This window comes from Solenopsis invicta, chromosome 9 (genome assembly GCF_016802725.1).
Source record: "Solenopsis invicta isolate M01_SB chromosome 9, UNIL_Sinv_3.0, whole genome shotgun sequence".
Lineage (NCBI taxonomy): Eukaryota > Metazoa > Arthropoda > Insecta > Hymenoptera > Formicidae > Solenopsis > Solenopsis invicta.
Genome location: NC_052672.1, coordinates 2921065 through 2941032, shown reverse-complemented (window position 1 = coordinate 2941032; position 19968 = coordinate 2921065). Strand labels below are relative to the sequence as shown.

General features: G+C 28.8%; 1 protein-coding gene across 15 annotated transcripts in view; it reads left to right on the top strand.

Annotated features, from left to right (window-relative positions):
- LOC105202593 (serine/threonine-protein kinase mig-15) overlaps positions 1–19968 on the top strand; it is a 172735-nt gene that overhangs the window by 56570 nt on the left and 96197 nt on the right. For all 15 annotated transcript variants that reach the window (XM_039453405.1, XM_039453404.1, XM_039453399.1 and 12 more), the window contains exons 4-6: positions 9809–9853; positions 14175–14457; positions 14738–14949. In XM_039453405.1, the coding sequence (XP_039309339.1) occupies positions 9809–9853; positions 14175–14457; positions 14738–14949 (540 nt within the window). The remainder of the gene's footprint in view (positions 1–9808; positions 9854–14174; positions 14458–14737; positions 14950–19968) is intronic.

Genomic DNA, 19968 nt, shown 5'->3' with positions numbered 1-19968 from the left:
AAAAAATTTGCAGCCCCGACCGAGACTTCGTTTTCCTGTTTTTGCAATAAATTTTATATTGTTTAAATAATTTTTCGTAAGCGTGCGCATTTTTTTTAATTTTTCTTACTAGTCGAGATTGATTTAGAAGGCTATAAAGATGTTCTAAAAAAATTTGCAGCCCCGACCGAGGCTTCCTTCCCTTGTTTCTGCAATAACTCGTTATATAATTTAAACAATTTAGTAGACCTACGCATTTTTGTTAATTGTTCTGGATAGTCTGATCTATTTAGAAGCGTATAAGTGTATTTTGTGCAGTTACTTGCTAGTTTGCCTTTATATGTCAAAGTTTCTTATGTATTTTATTTTGAATGAGAATCCCTGCTTTGACGAATCTGCTGCTGCGAATCCGCTGCTAGCTTCAACATCATAAAAGCTCGATTAAGATCAATATAAAAATCTTAAATAGAAACTACTATTTTTAATTACACATTATTCTAGCTAATCTTTCGAGACCTTTTCAAAACATTAACAAAGAATTTTTTCATTAAGTATTTTTTGATTTATAAGACTTGGAAGTTACAGTATCGCCGTCATTAGCATTAGTATTATAAGGTGCATTATTTATTTAAAGGTCAAATAAATATCACCAGGTGATAGATTTTTTAAACCCTACAATTTTGTTTGAAACATTTTTCAACTAAATCAATACTTTCTGAGATAATTTGTCGTTTCGGAATTTTTGTCCCTCACATGTGTGTGTGCGTGCGCCCGCATGCGTGCGTGTATGTGTGTGTGATTTAAAGTTTAAACAGTCAGATCACTCTGACCGGGTCTAAAATAAATATAAATTCAAGATTAAAAAAAAAAATTAACTACTACATATAATTAAGTGATATTTTACAGATACAATATATACTGCAAAATTATAAATTTTCAAAGTGATTGAACTTAAAATAAAGGCTACACAAATAATTTTTACAAAGCTCTTTTGCAGCTACGGATATAAATTTTTTCAGAAACTACTAGTCCGATTGACTTCATTTTTGGCAGGAATATTCTTAGGAAGATTATCTATTGTGTAACTTATGGATTTTTCGATATGTTAATCGATTTGTTTTTAATAAATTTTTGAAATTTGACATTTTAAAGCGAAAAATAAACTGCTTTTTTTCAAATCGATCTCTTCTACAATTTTCAAGAAAAAAAAATCCGTACGCTATATGATAGATAATCTTCCTAAGAATATTCTTGCCAAAAATGAAGTTAATTGGATACATGTACGTTTGGCTATATTTATAATATTTTCTTGTATGAACTTAAATTAATTTTTATTTAATGTGTTGCGTCTCATGTTAGAAATTTGGAGAACTAATATAAGTAAACTAAAAAAATTTTTGATTTGTTTTACTGTATCACATACCAATAAATAATCACAATTTAATATATTTTACCTTCAATAAAGTTACATATCGAAGATGAAGATTCTATAAAAATGTCTAATGATTAAATGCATTTTTCAAGTATAATACTTAGAAATTACAAAACGTGTAAACATAGATTATATTACAGTGTCCTTATCGGCCATATTGAACATGTGGTTAACTTTTCAATATACAATATGTTCAATTAATACAATATGTTTACATTACCATTGCTAATGTAAATATATTATGAAACAGTTATTGTATGGAAATATGGTTGGATGTGTAATATTAGTTTATATAATTCTTTTATTACAATCGCAAATATTGTAAATCTATGATAATTATAATTTTTTTTAGATAAAATAATTACGCTTTAAATATAATGCAAATAAAACAATGTGGAACAATTAACATTATTTTATATACAAGATTTATTCTCATTTTTTCATTTTTTATCATTTTTCTAATTTGAGCATTTTTTAATATAAATACTAAAACAATAAGGCGTAGCAGCTATTTGCAAAGTAATAAATGAAATAATAGGTCAAGAATCGAGCAGATTAAGATATACTTTTAAAAAGTAAATTTATTTTAAATCAAACATTAAGTTAAACTGACGGTACGTTTTGACTTACTTAATCTTGCTTAGCCGTAATAAATAATATTAATAAATAACTAAGGACAAGAATATTGTTAAATTAAATATAATTATAAATAAATAAATTGATACTGGTATTTTAACTTAACATTTACTAGCTATTGTAATTTTTTGTTCCTCACTAGTCCTCGTGGGGTCACTCGCGTTTTATGCTTCTATTAAAAGGTACGTCGTAATGCGATGGTTTTCAATCGTAATTTTACTTAGTTTCAATCTTCTGATATGTGATTAAAAAATGAAATGGCAATAATATTTTGTGAAACTATGTAATTTTGGCAAATATGTGAACAAAGTTACGACAAATGTAGAGTAATTTTTGAAAAATCATAACATTCTTAAAAATTATCGTAGAGAATTAATTCAAAAAAGAAATTAAAGGTAAAAAATTATATCTTTATTTAATAAAATGTTTTATTGGTTTGGATTTATAATTTAATGTTAATTTTACAACATGAATAATAGGAGAGTTTGGGGAGTTGTGAGTCGGGTTTTGTTTTTGAACAATAACTACCACAAAAATTGATATTTTACGCATCTGAAAGGTTGGATTCTCTAATATATTTTAAAAGGCAACTACTGGCTTAAGAAGTTCAGGTATAACGGTTGTAAAATTTTGATATGCTTGAAAAAAGTGTATTTTTAAAATTTTTTAAAATTTTGGGAAGTTGTGAGTCACGACTTAAAATGGAAGATAATGACATATTTTAGTGATTATTCTTTATTTAAGTTGTAGAAAAAAGAAAATTAAGATAATTCTGATAAAAAAATAAAGTCCGTATAATTTGATTAGTCCGATTTGCAGTGAGCACTGGTATAATAGCCGGTTTTTAAATTGGCACATTTCAAGTGCACAGCTCGATCGCATTTATGGAATATATGCAATATATGGAATTGTTTTTGTTCAATTTTTTCAGCATAGTACCTTTGCAGATGATGCAGAATTTTTCTGAAACAAAATCGCCTAATTTTTTATTTGAAGTAGTTGAAGGATCTACGTTTGCCTCATTTAGTTTTGAAATGTAGCGAATCAATTTGCACCTATCGATGTTATATGCTCGACCAACGAACCGCATCACTTTCTTTTCAATTGTCATCTCTTTGATGGCAGCCACTGTGGCATTAATATCGATTGCTGGCTTACTAGATTTACTTGTATACTTATAACGCGGCATGATGACTATATCTACAATTAAAAGACGAAAAAATCACGAAAACTGCTAAATTTACTATAAAATTGCATGAAACATCTAAATTATGCATGAATATTGCGAAATACGCACGAAAGATGCCAACTTAAGTTGGAAAAAATGGCAAAAATGTAGTGGCTTACAACTCCCCAAAAGTGGTGGCTCACAATTCCCCAAATGTTACATTATTAAAATGGCTGCATAATAATTAACACATCGAATGTTATACAAAATTTCTGTTGTGCATCAAAACGGTAGTTTACCAGTAATAATTTTGTAATATATTTATTTTTGCAATCAGCTCGAAAAAATAAGCAAGATTACAAATACAAATGGTCGAAAAAACTTTTTGAAGAAAATTAAAAATCAAAATCTGGAGAGACACTTAGATTTTGTGTTGACGCGACGAGTGCTAGTCAAAAAGTAAGATTGAACGGAAAGAAACATTTTATCGTAGTTGGAACATGTTAAAATTTTAAATATGGCCGACTTTGAGTGCTGGCTCACAACTCCCTAAACTCCCCTACTTATTTTTATGATATAAAATTAGTGAATACTGTGGGATTTTCAGTAATTATAGCTGTAGTTTTGTGCGTTCTATGAATTTTAATATGAATTTAATGTTGAAAAGTAAAAATTACATCTTTATATTTATATATATTTTTTAAACTATACAATATATGGATACATGTATGATGCAACATTTTTTTTAATAACATAAAAATCGAATACTTTTATTAATAAAAAGTTAAAACTACAAATATTGTGCAAATATATTGATAAAATAAAATATTATAAAAAATAAATAATTTTTAATTTTAGTACCTTCATCAGCCAAGCTTGGGGTCAGTCGTGCACTGTGAATTTTTTACACCGACCTAATTATTGAAATAACAGCAATTATAAAGTGCTACTGTGGCACCATATTTTCCAACAGTTTTTTTTTAGGTGGGCTATAAACGCGTGTAGCATGTACTGTATCGTCGTACGCAAGGCAAGAAATTTTGTTGGAACGCAAGTGACTCTACATTGGCTAGTAAGGGTTAATATTTGGATCTTTATTTTAAAGAATACATTCTAATTTACTCGTTTTTTATCTTTTAAATAAATAGGTAAATAAATACTAAATTAAAAAAAAATAATATAATTGATAACACATGATAGTATATGATAACACTCTGATTAGAGGCTTTTTTCTTGGAAGTACGAAAGATTTTGTGAAATAATGAGATATGGTGCCTTATTTGTACGGCTTTATGTAGAACGAGGTTTATGGCCACCGGGAAAAGACAATTTTCTTTAGAATAGAATATGAAAAAAATAGATGACACATGCCTCTCCCGTTACTGCAGATAGATAAGTTTTTATCAGCGAGAGACGTGTACGCGACATATGAAGCGAGTCTAAATTTATTATCATCGACGCCAATAAAAGACAAAGAACGAGTTTCTGTGAATCTATGAGTAATACGTTTTTGATACTCGATGACTTCTAGAATTCGGAATGAGTAATGTCGTGGGATTGGAAGGCATATATTTTTATAATGGATGTGCTTTTCTCAATTTGTTAGATGATCGCGAAAATTCGGTTTGATTTATAAATCAATGTTTTTGATTGCGACTGCTGACATTACACTCAGAGAAAAAATTTGTATCAGCGATTGTATAAATTTGTTTTCTATTTTTATCCACTCTTATCATAATTGGCCGTACATAAACTGGAAGTATGTAATTGTAGTAAAATTTATGTAACTATGTAATTATAATTGAGGAGCTATTTTATTATAAATTAATAATAATTGTATAAATATTGTTACCATGGAGGTACAAACTATTTTACAGTTGTAACTAAAACTTTAGGTATTTTTAGTTGCAATAACTGTAAGATAGTTTATTAAACGCAATTTACATTTGTGTAATTTTACATATAAAATTTATTATATATAGTTGTCACTTTTATAGTTGCCACCACTATGCATTTTTCTCTGAGTGTACACAGAGAATTTTCTTTTAGAATTTATTCTCAAAATTATGGAGGACAACATGAACATCAAAGAATTTTATTATAATTTTATTATAATTTTACTCAAATAGTAAAATTTTTTTATAATTTTACTCAAAATATTTTACTAAAATTTACTAAAATAATAGCAAAATTCTTTGATGTTATCTTTTAGTTACCATGATTTTAAACGAATACATTTTAAGAGAAAATTTTCTCCGTGTAGTCTTAATAGTTACTGAATACTTTTATATTTTATTTAAGTACTTAGAAGATTGCCATTGGGAATAAATTACTTGCACATGTGCGCAATAGCGTTTTTTCTTTGTATCATCGTTACGTTTAGCTCATAAAGAAGCGATTTTACAGTTACACAGATATGAATCATCTTGTGATGATACTTATCTAATGGAATATTCCCGGTCTAAACAAATTTTCCTCATGCGTTTATTTCTCCATTTATATTTAAAGCTGCGATCATGGCATTAATATTACCGTTATTCTGCACTTTTAACCGTTTCTTCTCACGTCCAAATCAACCAAATCAGCGAGAGATGTATTGGAATTCAGCGTTACGATTATGATTGCGCATCTTTTTTTCTCTTTTTTTATATTTCTCCGTTTCTGTTTTTTTCTTTGTATCTTTTTTTGTGAGTGTTTTCTTTTCTTTTCTTTCTCATGTAACTCGCAAATAAAGCCTCGACTCTACTTACCTACTTAACGTACGCGCCAGATTGTTTTTCTAGACAAGTAAAATGTGAAAAAGAAATTTTCACATTTTACTTGTAGTGAAATATCTGATCCGTTTGCCTTAGCGGTAGTATTAATAAGAATTTATTTTTGCACAATTATATCACGTATGTAACAAGTTTACATATTTTTAATAATTATTAATGTTACCTCTAAGATAGCTAATTAAAGTTACGAATTTTTGACAATGATTTACTTGCAGAATTTTACAATACACAATGATGTCCAAAGTTATTAGACACTTTAATTAATTTTTCTGTATCAATATTTATTTAAAAATAAATGAAATTGAAGTTGTAAATAGAAATCTCGAGTTTTTCTAAAGAAAAGTCACCAGTATTGATATATTATTTTGTTTTTCCATAATGTCTTGTAATTAAATATAAAACTTTATAAACAAAAAAGTATCTTTTATTAGATGGTATAGCAGTTTTTATAATATTGTATAATTAATGTTTTATATTAATTAATATTTTCACATAACTCAAAAAGAGCGTCTACGAAATTTGACCCTAAAATTGGTACACTAGTAATAGCAGAATTTAGACACAGCCTCGTTAGGGAAGTAGTTAACTATAAAATAAATTGATAAACTATATTAACAAGGAAAGATACGGAAGCGTCGTCCTCCGATTTTCACGAGCCTTTAATATACTGTAGTACGTTTCAAAATAAGGGACACGTATTTTTTTATACGTATCTGTTTTCACTTTTAGGGAAACACTTCTTTGAAGAAAATCGGTATTTTTTTTAAGCGAATATTGTCGACATTATAAGAGAGAAAAAAATGTCCTAAATAAAAGTTGAATAGTTTGAAAAATATTTTACAACGGTGATAAAAATTTTTCAAATTTTTTTTAAAACTTGTTTTAAAATTTAAAAGGGTCAAAAATTTTTTTATTATTGTACAATACTTTTCAAGCCATTCAACTTTTATTTAGAACATTTTTTTTCTATTTCTGATAGTTTTGATGATATTTGTTTCCAAAGAAAAATACTGATTTTCTTCAAAGGGGTATTTTAGTCCTTAAACACATAAGTGGGTCTGAGAGACCCCTTATGAAGTTTTGAACGCTTGCTGTGTGAAGAATGAGATAGGAGGTTCGGACCAGGACGTAAAAAAAGTTTGAAATCTTTTTTTTCGATTGATATGGTTGATTAACTTTTTTGGTCAACTAGAATTTGAACGACATGGCAGCAAAGTTTTGTTAGGGTCAATGCGACCTATATAGTGTGTGAGTGAAACATTTTTGTGAGTAATCTTATGTATATATATAAACAAAAAAAAGAACTAGACAAAACATGTTCTAATAGGTCCGTTTGCGTATGTTATTTTGTCTAAAGTTAAAATACTATAGTGCCGTGAAAAAGAGGACTTTTGCGTAGGGTCTGAAATATATTATGAAACACATCAATTTTCAATTTTAGACACCTTGAGTTAATCAAAAATATCTCATTTGCTTTGTTACATAATTATATTTTTTAATAGTAATTACAATGACATAATTTTTTTCGAAAATATGATTCTTTAGCTTTAAAACGTCGTATTGTAAAATCTTTAAAAGTGTTTTGTTGCAAAAGATATGTTTTTTTTTAAAGAAAAGTGAATTTTTAGACATCCAAAAATATCTCATATTACTATATATCTGGCATTTCATATTTTGTATTTTTGACATCGGATTCGTAATCAGAGATTTTGAAAACATCTGATTAATAAGTTTCAAGCGAATACGGTTAATTTTGATAATTTTGTCCATCAAATTGAATTCACCATTTTGAATTTTTGACATTGGATTCGTAATCAGCGACCTCGAAAACCCCTAAATAGTAAATGTCAAGCAAATTAATCGAATTTGATAATTTTGTTTGCTATATTGTCCGCTATTTTAAATTTTGAATTTTTGATACGGGATTTGTAATCAGCAACCTCTATAACCTCCAGATAGTGCGTTTGAAGTATAGGCTATTGCATCAAATTTTATGTAAACAAATTTAATCTCTAAGAACGATAATTTTTATATATTTATTAACGATAAATTATTAATTTAAAATAAGATTCTAAAATTTAGTTTATTAGTTAGACGAAATCCTTAGCTATCCAGCAATATCAAACAGGTTATAGAAATACGTGAAACAATTAATTTATTAATAAAATAAATTTGGATGGTAGGTGTAGCTCGTAGAACTCTACTGTGCAAAAGGTTAAGATATTAAAGAAAATGTGAGAAAATTCAATAAACTTCTGTCAACATTGTAGTTTTGTTATTATTGTTTATTTCTACGAAGAAATAAACAATAATAACAAAACTACAATGTTGACAGAAGTTTACCGGTTTATACTGCACAGCGATTTTATGTTTTAAACTGTATTACGAGAAAAATATAAAAGAAAATTTAAACGGAACAGTTTTAAGAAACTACAAACATGTAAAATGATTTGATATTGTCAATGATATACTCAACTATTGTTTAAATGTAATTTTTAAAAGAAAATCATTTTTATTTTGCTTTTATTATCGTTTTTAAAAAATTTGTTTTTGATTTTGTATAGAAAAAAGTCATGAACGAATATATGAGTTTTTATTTCTTTGATATCTAAGCAAATCATATTTTTATCAATATTAATTAGATATCTAGGAAGCTGGTGATCTTATTAATCATAGATAGCTAGTATTCCTAGATGAAAAGTTATTGTGCATGTGCATTAACTGCATGCATGTTGGAGCACAGATATATAAATATTAAATGGATTGGTGATGTCCTATTATTCCTTACCACAAAATTTTTATTTCAAGGTTGTGTCCCGAAATTTATTACCAGTACTGAAAATCTATAATATGGGTAACGTAAATTATAGATTTTTAGTACTGCTAGTGTATATCGGTATTCAGCACAAATTAAACATAGGAATTTTTAATAACATAAATTACTATAAACAAATTAAAAAACAATTAAATTATCAAATTACTAGAAATAATTTTAGTTTTTCTCTGTACTTTTTCTTTTTCTATTAATACAGTTAATGAGCATACATGATAACTTTTCACCTTTTCTTTAACATGGTGCCATTGGTATACAAATTTATATATATTTATAAATTGGTATACTAAATTAACATATATTAGCTATCTGTGTGTGTGTGTGTGTGTGTGTGTGTGTGTGTGTGTGTGTGTGTGTGTGTGTGTGTGTGTGTGTGTGTGTGTCTGTGTCTGTGTCTGTGTCTGTGTCTGTGTGTGCGTGTGTGCGTGTGTGCGTGTGTGCGTGTGTGTCTGTGTGTGCGTGTGTGTGCGTGTGTGTGTGTGTGTGTGTGTGTGTGTGTGTGTGTGTGTGTGTGTGTGTGTGTGTGTGTGTGTGTGTGTGTGTGTGTGTGTGTGTGTGTGTGTGTGTGTGTGTGTGTGTGTGTGTGTGTGTGTGTGTGTGTGTGTGTGTGTGTGTGTGTGTGTGTGTGTGTGTGTGTGTGTGTGTGTGTGTGTGTGTGTGTGTGTGTGTGTGTGTGTGTGCGTGCGAGTATATTTACGGTATTAATACAGTCTAATATCTGGTATCCTAGAAATAAGGGGATACCGCTTTAGGCCTATGCCAGTATTGATTTTCTTCTATAGATTTTGAGATTTCTATCTTTAGTTTTATTTATTTTTATATAAATAATGCTTATCTAGTTACTTCTGGACTTATTGAAAATAAGTACAAGAAATTAAAAGAAACATTTGATATGTAGAATTTTTTTATTTTATTGACCTACATTTATTTATTTGTTAAGCATTTGATAAATTATATTTTTTAATAAACTGTTTGTCTTATTGCAGGATGAAGAGGAAGAAATCAAATTGGAAATAAATGTACTCAAGCGGGTGAGTGATTTATTTATTTTTTTAGTAGTATAGTAGTAATAATGGAAGCGGATGGGACTGTATTAATTTTTAAATCGCCTAGATTTCTAAAGAGTTCTGTGATTTCCGCTAAGACCTCTTTTTTTTCTGGTTTCTAAGCTTAAAGGTCTGAACATAATGTATAACACATAAGAGAATTAATTAATCAGTGTTCTTTATTTCTATCCTGAGGAGAGAAATAGAAGATTCTGATTGATTGATTCTTTTATGCGCTATTATGTTCAGGAGTCTGTGTTCGGGCTTTAACACAGCCCTTGGATTCTTTTAGGCTCGACATAATCCTTGATTTTCAAGCTTATATAGCATTAACTTCTAAGATTTTAATATAATCTTAATTCCTTGAATTTGATATAGTCCCAGGTTTTTTTGATGTAGCCTTCAAAAAATATACTATTTAATAAAAAATAGGGAACACTTTTAAAACGTTAAAAATTACACAATATTAAGACCGCTGTAATTCTGTGAAAAATTATCGTAGAAAGAAAACTAGAAAAGCATTTTGAAGCTTGAATGTGCAAATTTTTACGGAACAAAATAACTTAATTTTTTGTTAATATAGAGAGAACTACGAGAAAAGATTTTTAAAAACGGCCTCAAGCACATACAATTTTTAAGTTTTAAATGCTGTTTTAATTTTCTTTTTACGATAATTTTTCATAGAGTTACAGTGACTTAAATATTGTATAATTTTGAGCATTTAAAAAGTGTTCCCTATTTTTTGTTAAGTAGTGTATATGTAAAGTGATCTTGACAAAGGTATTTTCGGTTCGCCATTGCCTTTTTTTGAGAGGTTGTTATATTAATTTTAAAAATCTAATGTTTTAGGATTTAAATTCTAAATTTTTTCCACAGAAAATAGATACGCAACTCTTTATGCCATGTTTATTATTTAACCCTTAGTTTGCTACACCAGGGTACACTACGACGTACTGTATGCGGTTTTTTAGTAATTTTTTTATAATATAATTTCAAGATTTGTATAATGGTTCAAAATATTTGAGTAATCTATAGATACGATAAGCCTGCAGGGGCATTTTAGTTTGCAAAAGTAAGTTTTTGACGTTCTGAATACCCTTTTATTTTTTATTAAATACGTTTACAGGTAGTGTAATAAGTAGTAAGTGCATTAAATTGTAGAATTAAAAAAAATGTTTTAGTGTGTGCATTGTAATATTCTTTTGCCTTTTGCATACTAATGTGCATAAGGACTGTGAAACTTCTCTGTTATGGTATTGATAGAAATTTTAAAAGATTAGAAAGAAAGCTACTTTGCAAGGAAGTGTAATTCTTAGGTTGAGGTATTGTACACGTTGGCTAAGACTGATATGAAAGAGACAATAATTATATTTAGTTCGAAGACAAATCACGACAAATTAAGTAAGTTTTTGGAACCAAGATTTGCATTAGCGAAAACGATTCCGGGTACATTAAAATATCATGCGATTATTCCTGCGAGAGAAGATCAATTAAGGCTCCTGACTCTTTATTCGAGAACTCCGCGTTGACGGTAGCGACATTCCGTTGCGGACAAAATTAGAACTAATACACGTGAAACGTGACAGATTGAGAATGAGATGTTGTCGTGCATATCATTTTGTTATTATGTGTTTCATTGTGAAAATATGACTTGTCTCGTATTCATCAAATTCGTAAAAATGGACCACGAGTAAAGTTTCTTTGAATTTAACAAAATTATGTGACCGTGTGTTTTCCTATTTCAATAGCTTCACTTTACATGCTTTTTACGACTATTTACTGACTGTTAGGCGGAAAAAGTGCAGTCGTGACCGATATTTAGAAGTATTTTAAAGTCATCCGCTTATAGTAGTCTGTTTTATCGAAATTGGTTTTATTTACAAATGGCATGTTTGATAAAATTACGTGTCATTTCACGCAATTTTTCGCTTTTGACGTTACGACTTCAATATGGCCGCGGTGAGTACTCAGGAGTCTTAATTAAAAAAAAATTCAGTTTTGATGAGCAACGAGATTTTTCCAAAAAAATAAAGAAAAAAATAAATACGTCTAAATAATATATAATGTAGACGTCACAACTATTTTTTATTTTATATTTATATGTTAGAAATATTTTATTTACGTAGTACTAAATAATTGGCCAATAAAAATTGATATTATTTAGCTTTTGGCTGAAATTATAATTTTGTATTAGAAAAAATATTTGTTTTTGAGAGGATCCCATTGCGATCTCAAAATTTGCTTTATAGTGCGATATTTTACATGTATTGAAGTATTTTTGAGAATTTTTTCAGGTTTTTAAAAATGGATAAAATTGTTCATTTTTTAAATTTAAAATTAAAAAATTATTTTTTTTAATACTATTAAATGTTTGTCACTAAAATTAATATTTTTATCTGAAAGTACGGGAAAAATCCGAGAAAAAATCCTAAAAAAATCATGTCTTTAAAAATTTTTTAATTTTAGCAAAAAAAGAAAAAATTTTTTTTTAAATTTAAACGATAACCTTTAATATTTTTGATGCAAGGCATATGCTTACTTTTTTTTTATCATTAACCTTATACAATACATCCACTAACATGTTTTTATTATCATTTTAAAAATTTAAAATTTAAAACAGTTTATTTTTAGGTGGACGTAGAATGCCTTATATTTATATATATATATATATATATATATATATATATATATATATATATATATATATGTATAAAATAATAACAACAACAACAATAATAATATTTATATATTACGAACCTGTATCTATAGTTTTAAAGGCTCGGGAAAAAATTGTTTTTTTTTTAATTTTCTGCGGATTTTTTTGATTTTTTTTTTGCTAAGGGATAATAAAATTCATTGGAAAGGTTTAAAAAGTGTTGTACTATGGTGGTACCTCCTCAATATCAAAGTTACCTGTTTTACGATATGATTTTTCAACTAGCTCGCCACTCATTTTCAAGTCCGTAGTTTGCCATACTTTGACTTGTAAAACAGCTTGATTTTTTTGTCTTGTCACTTTCATTTTAATTAATATTTTAAAGCTTGTAAAAATTAAAAATATATAGTCTAAATAACATGCTTATTAGATAATAGTAGGTCGAGAGAATGATTTGAAATAATTAAATTTATAACAATATACAGAAAAAAGTAAACTATAAAATGAGATTACACTTCAGGAGTTCACCGAAGGGTATGGCGAACTAGAGTTAAAAATCTGTATTGAGAAATAACTAGAAAATGATTCGTATAAAGTTATATTAATGTGAGCTCCTGTCTTTAAGTTTTTATTTGTCAAGTTTTTTCTTTTAATTTATGATAATGTAAGTACGAGGGAAATAAGAAGCAAACCACAGAAATAAATAAAAACAGAATTAATGTATTTTTTAAATTAAATAAACGTATGCCTCTTGATAATTAATAGTATTTAAAATACAAAATAATTAACATAAATAATAATTATAATTAGTCTTTAAACTAGTTGTTCTAATTACATTTGTTCTTACAATAGTTTGTTTAATAATTAATAATTATTAAACCTCAAGTGATGTAATATTCCAAATATGAAAAAAAAAATTAGCTCAATATTAATTCCTGCGTTTATACAAGGTGCCTTACTTTAATAATACTTTAAAATTAGGTAACTTGTCATATTACATAGTAAAAGCAGCAATTTTTCATAAAAAAGTAATTTTTCAGAAAAAAATGGAATTTTTCTGTTTTTTTCGAATAATTTGAAAAAAACAAACGGTTTTTTTTTAACTATACTTTTATTTATCATTTTAGATTGTTTAAATAACAAAATTTTGCTTATTAGAAGTAAAATTATGATTTGTTGCTTTTTCAAAAATGTCTATTTTCGATACTTTAAATAAACTTTTTAATTTATATCGCTATTATTTTTTTTATTAGTCCAAAGGGACAACTGAGAAATCTCATTGTTTTTTACTTCAAGTTTAAATTTAAAAATTTAAGATTTTTTTATTTAAAGTATTTTAGCAAATTTTTACAATATAATTTTTTCAAACAATTGTAATTACTTGAAAATAATATTTTTTTAAATTTGGGTTTTGTTTATATCTTATTTGATTTCACATATTTTGAGCTAAAAAATATACTTTCCATGTATTATACATGTATTGTAGGTAAATTGTGTTCAAAGATATAGATAACAAAAGTGTTCCACTCTGGTGTGGCAGGGCAACTAAAAATAGCAGTGGCGATTAGAGTTACTTTCTTACATTGAATAAATATTTTAAAGTGCTGGGCTATTAACAGTGTGCAATCAATTTGTTTTTTTGCCTTTTAGTACTCGAATCATAGGAATATAGCTACGTATTACGGTGCCTTCGTAAAGAAGTCATCACCTGGCAAGGACGATCAATTATGGTTGGTTATGGAATATTGCGGAGCTGGCTCCGTCACGGATCTTGTCAAATCGACCAAGGGCCAGAGCTTGAAAGAGGAGTGGATAGCTTATATATCGCGAGAAATTCTGAGGGGACTTAGTTATCTTCATAGCAATAAAGTTATCCACAGGGATATCAAGGGACAAAATGTTTTATTGACTGATAACGCGGAAGTCAAACTTGGTAAGGTCAATTTAAATATTGTTACTTTAATACAAAACGATAGTTATATATTTGTCAAAATGTTATACAGTTCTGAAATAATATTATTCTGAAATAATTCATCAATATTTATAAATATTTTATCATTTGCTTATTTTTTTTGTATAGAAATTGATAGATTTATTTTGGAGCTTTATTTGGAGCTTTAATTTTTGCATCAAGTTATACAATATACATTATTATTTCAATATATTTTTGTGCATTAATTGTTATGTATTAATTATTTTGTTGATATTCCCAGTTGATTTCGGTGTTAGCGCACAACTAGACAGGACGATAGGTAGAAGAAACACTTTTATCGGCACACCTTACTGGATGGCACCAGAAGTTATTGCATGCGACGAGAATCCCGACGCTACTTATGACAATAGGAGCGATCTTTGGTCGCTTGGAATTACTGCTCTAGAAATGGCTGAATCACAACCACCGCTCTGTGATCTACATCCCATGAGAGTGAGTCTTCTTCAATAATTTTGATGATTAATATGTACTTTTTATGACACGTGATATTCTTGTTCTTGTATATTATTATACAATTGAACGGTTTCCTATGAAAACTACACAAGTCCATCTTTTTTTAAAATCTTAGTTATAGCATTGAATTATTTTTTATTAGTAGCGTTACATTGTGAACAATTTTGTTTCAGCAAGAATCAAATAGAAAATAGGAAATATAATCATTAGGTGTATAAATAAATAATCCAAATTTTTTAACCAGTTAAAAGATTAGTTTAAAATTAATTTTTGCTCTTTTTTGCAGTTGTAATTGCGTACATATACTTGATATAGTTATTAAAAATGATACTTAGTTTGGCAAGAAGCTCAACATAATCTTAAAAAGTAATCAATTTAGTAGCGGTAAAAATGACAACAGGTAAGGATACACATTTGATACTGTAGGTATTTTCTTTGAATTCTAACAAAGAAAAAATGCTGCAAAAGTACGGATTGATTTGTTCTTTTCTTGGCTGTTGTATCGTACGATGTGTACGCGTTTTATTTAAGCAGTTTAAAAGCGGTAATTTTTGGACGACAAACAACGCCCTGAAGATTTACAGAAATATGACAATGATAATTTAAACAGCTCGCCAGCACAAACGAGCTTGTAAAGCAGTTAAGGGTAACGCAAATTATTTCTAAATGTATACATGAAATTGGGAAAATTAAAAAAAGAAGGGAAATGTATTCAGGGACATAAATTTTTGATGCTAACAAAAATTGGCCGTGATTGCGTGTCTTTTTCTTCTCAATAAACAACGTAAAAAATGTTTTTTGCGCAAAATTCTTATGGGCGATAAAAAATGGATACTTATGACAAACAAAACGTAAGAAGTCATAAATAAATTTCGGTGAATCATTAACATTGCTCGTTTTAGGAAGAAGGTTCTGTTCTGAATTTAGTAGGATATCAAGAACGTTATTTATTATGAACTGTTAGAAGCGAATGAAACACTGTGAACTTATATTAACATCAGTTAAACTATCTGCTTGTCAGAAATTAGAAAATGCCAGTTATTGGTAAAGGAAAACGTTCTGTGAAATTGCTGCATGATAATGCTAGACCATACGTTGTTACTAACGTAAAAGATATCATGATGAATCTTGGCTGGAACGTCTTATAGCATCTGGCGTATTTACCGGACATCACTTTTTTTGGTCAATGCAATATTTTCCAATGCGCATTTTCAATCCAACAGATGCGAAAAAGGCTTGACGACTTTATTGCGTTCAAAGATAATTGCATTTTTTATGAAAATTTATATGGAATCCATAAGCTGCTCGAAAGATGACTTAAAGTAATAAAAAGTAACGGCAAATTTGATTAAAATTATTTTATTTTATTTTTTAAATAAATCTTGAAGTTAATAAAAAAGTTGAATTTATTTGTATACCTAATGTATTATAATATAAATAGTAAATATATTAGATTATTAATGCAAAAATTTGTGCTTAATTTCAATTGATGTCATTAGGAGAGTTGTATGGTAGCGCCATTGATTATTATGTGTATCTATTACACATCTATAAAAAAAGTTATATTTAATTTTTTCTTATTTGTGCGAAAGATTTATGTGTTTTGGTTGAATTTATATTGTGAGAATAAATTTTGAAAATGAGCGAATAAAGTTGCATTTATGATTTTATGAGTTTCGAAAACGTGTAACAGTTGAAAATTGCTAATAGATTGTTTAATGCTGAAAATTATTTAAGACGTTTATTAGGATTGTACACCAGTAATTTAAACTGTTAAGAAATAGTTTACAACATTTAGATGTTGTAAGTTTTACTTTGACGACTAGACGCGTTTTTTTGTTCTTCTGGTATAGATGATTGACATTGTGCGTAATTTAGTGTAAAATAGTTCACGAACTTTAACAGAAAAAAATTATTGGGACTGAACATTGTCAGATCGACCGCATTTCGGCACTTAAAGAAGATAGATATACTAAATACTTTCAAGCTTTATATATGGGTGCTGTATTTGCTAACAGAAGTGAACAAATTGAATCAAGTTCTTGCAGCTATTTCTTTGCTTAGTCAACTAAATAAAGAGTTGTTTTTGGATCGACTTGTCACTGGCAATAAGAAATGCCTTTTACAATAATGTTTATAAGCACATAAAAACTAATAAATGAGTATGTAGAATTCATGGCAAAAGCCAATTTACATTCTGAAAAGGAAATATTTTTTGTTTGGGAAGATTGCAAAGAAATAATTTATTTTTAGTTGCGCACAGTGGTTAAACGATTAATTTTGATAAATACTGTCAATAATTAGACAATTTAAAGATAGCGGAAGATCCATGAAAAGTATCTGACCAATTCTGACCAATCAGAAGAAATAGTTTTTTACCATAACAACTACACACTACAAAACAGATTTTGCGCAAACTGAAGAAACCTAACCTAACCTAACCTAACCTAAATGAGATATTATGTCATCGTATTATATAAATATCGTATTATTATTGTTTGTTTTGATCAATGTAAAACGATTCAAATGGGAAAAAATTCGCATTTCTGGAAGCCATCAAAAACCATGTTTCTTTGTTCTTCAACGCCAAACCGAGGTCGTTTTATGATTGAAATTACTATGCTATCAGAACGTTAGGAAAAGATAGTAGGAAACGGCGGTTACATCATTGATTATTAAAAAAATTTTACACAGAGGAAAGAAGAGTGTGATATTTGTTTTTTTTTTTAATAATTTTGAAAATATTAACGCGATATAGTTTTTATCAATACCAATTTGTTAGCAATAGAGTTCTATCAATCATCTTATAGATTCATCGAGTATATATACCTTATTCACTGCGAGAAAATTCCATGATTGTGGTTAGCATAGTAAGGAGAGTGTAGCGCGTAGCGTATATGTAAATACGATTGGGTCTAGGTTAGAAAATTGAATAGATAAAATAATCTCTACATTTCAATGTGATATTAAAACGAAATCGTAATGTATTTAAATTACATTTTTTCTTTAATCATATTGAACCAAATCATTTGATGGTATTATTTAGTGAAACAATAATTATAACGAAATGTTTTGATGCGATCCACTTGAACTCGCTAATAACTTCGAGTCTATGCGGGTCTGAATGAGCAATGGAGAAAAGGGTTTCCCAAACGTTTTGTGGGTGGAGCTTGCGCGAAATAGACGAGTTTTTGTCCGACGTGTGGAGTTTTCTCTTACTGAATATGGTATAGAACGATCGTAATTTAGAATTAACTGAAGAAGAAAGAAGATTGAAGAGGGCAAAGAGAGTGTGTTTGTGAGATAACAAAGAGGAACTAACAACTAATGATAGATAGATATTTATTTACTTCAGCTTACAAGAAGCCATGAAGGGATTTGGTTTACAAACTTTATCCTTAACTCACGCATCTATTCATACCTTGTTCTATTCCATATTAGCCTGTCTCTGTTCCTACTCTTTATACGCATTTCTCTCTTTTTTCCTCGCACTTGTGGTGCTAACTATATCTCCCTACACTTATTTTTTTACTTATTCTTGGTACAGCATAGCGCAACAGTCCGCCCAGTCAAACAAACACTGTACCATATACAGCAAGTCTGTCTACCTGAACAAACCCCTGTACCACATCACATCCATGCCTATATCTATACCTATGCCTATGTCTAATTCTCTTTTCAGCTTAACTCCTAATTTACATTCTTTTTTCACGTATCTTCACATTCTTCTTTCTTTCTTTGTGCCTTTATTTCTAGGTTCTTTTCTTCCTTCTCGATTTTTCTTTTATCTTTTTTTTCTTTTTTCTCTTTTCTTTTCTGTTTCTTATTCCAACTATCTTTAATAACCCTTATAGCTTTCTTTTTACCCAGCCTTCCAGAGATTACTTAGTATCCTCACGCAGAAATGCAAAAATTACGCATCTTATGGAATTGTTCCAATACAATGTGACAAGAATTACCCACAATGTGAACTTGTTGCTGCAAAGGAAATCCATGGCGCACTTCCGTTCTTTTTGCATCCACCTCTTGTTTCATACAATCTTTCTTCAACCTCTGTAAGTACAATCTCCAAAGGCAAAAGACCTAGCTCTGTTTTTTCTTTAGCAATGCAACAGCCTCCTTTTCTTCCAATTCTTACTAAAGGTAAGACCTTACTTCCGGTTCTTCTTTTTTTTCTGCTTACACTTCTGTTGCCTCCTTGTCCTGTACATTTATACTATTTCTCTTTTTTTTTTTTGTACCTCTTCCTCCATTCTTTATGCTTCATAACTTCAATCTCCTATACCTCTTTCTCCATCCTTTATGCTTTATAACCTCAATCTCCAACGGCCGGTGAACTAAGTTCCCTCGGTCTTCTTCCTTACTAAGCCACCCAGGTTTCTTAATTAATCAATCACTTACACATTCAACTATATCTTTACATTTCTATTTTCTTTACGTTTACTTTTACAATATTTATATCTATACTTATGTCTATACCTGGTCTTATTTTCTACCTTACTTTCTAATTTTCTTTCTTATACTATCACTCTTCTCACCTTCTCCGTACTTCTATACATTCTTTCCAATCTCCTTTCCTTTCATTTATTCCTTCTCTCATTTACAATATGTCACTCATTCTCCATAAACCATTCTGCCTGATTTCTTGTATTACCTATTCGCCTTTTCTTTCCTATAGCTGTTTCTGCCTTTATTTCTACCATTTTATTCCTGTAACCTATTCTCCTAACACTCTTCTTCTTTGCCCTTTTTGTTTTTCTTACCTTCCATGTTTAATTCCTACCTTACTGGTCCTCCCGGATTTTCCCGCCTCATTGTCCACCCGAATTTATTCTTGTTCCTTCCACCTATGTCTTACAATATCTCCTCAATTCTTTTCCCCTTACATTCGCCTTCAATTATCTGTCTTTTCTACCTTCTTACTTCTCTAGTTCGTACCTCTTTACTTTCCAATACTTCTTAATATACTACAAACACTTATACTCAGCCTCACTCTAT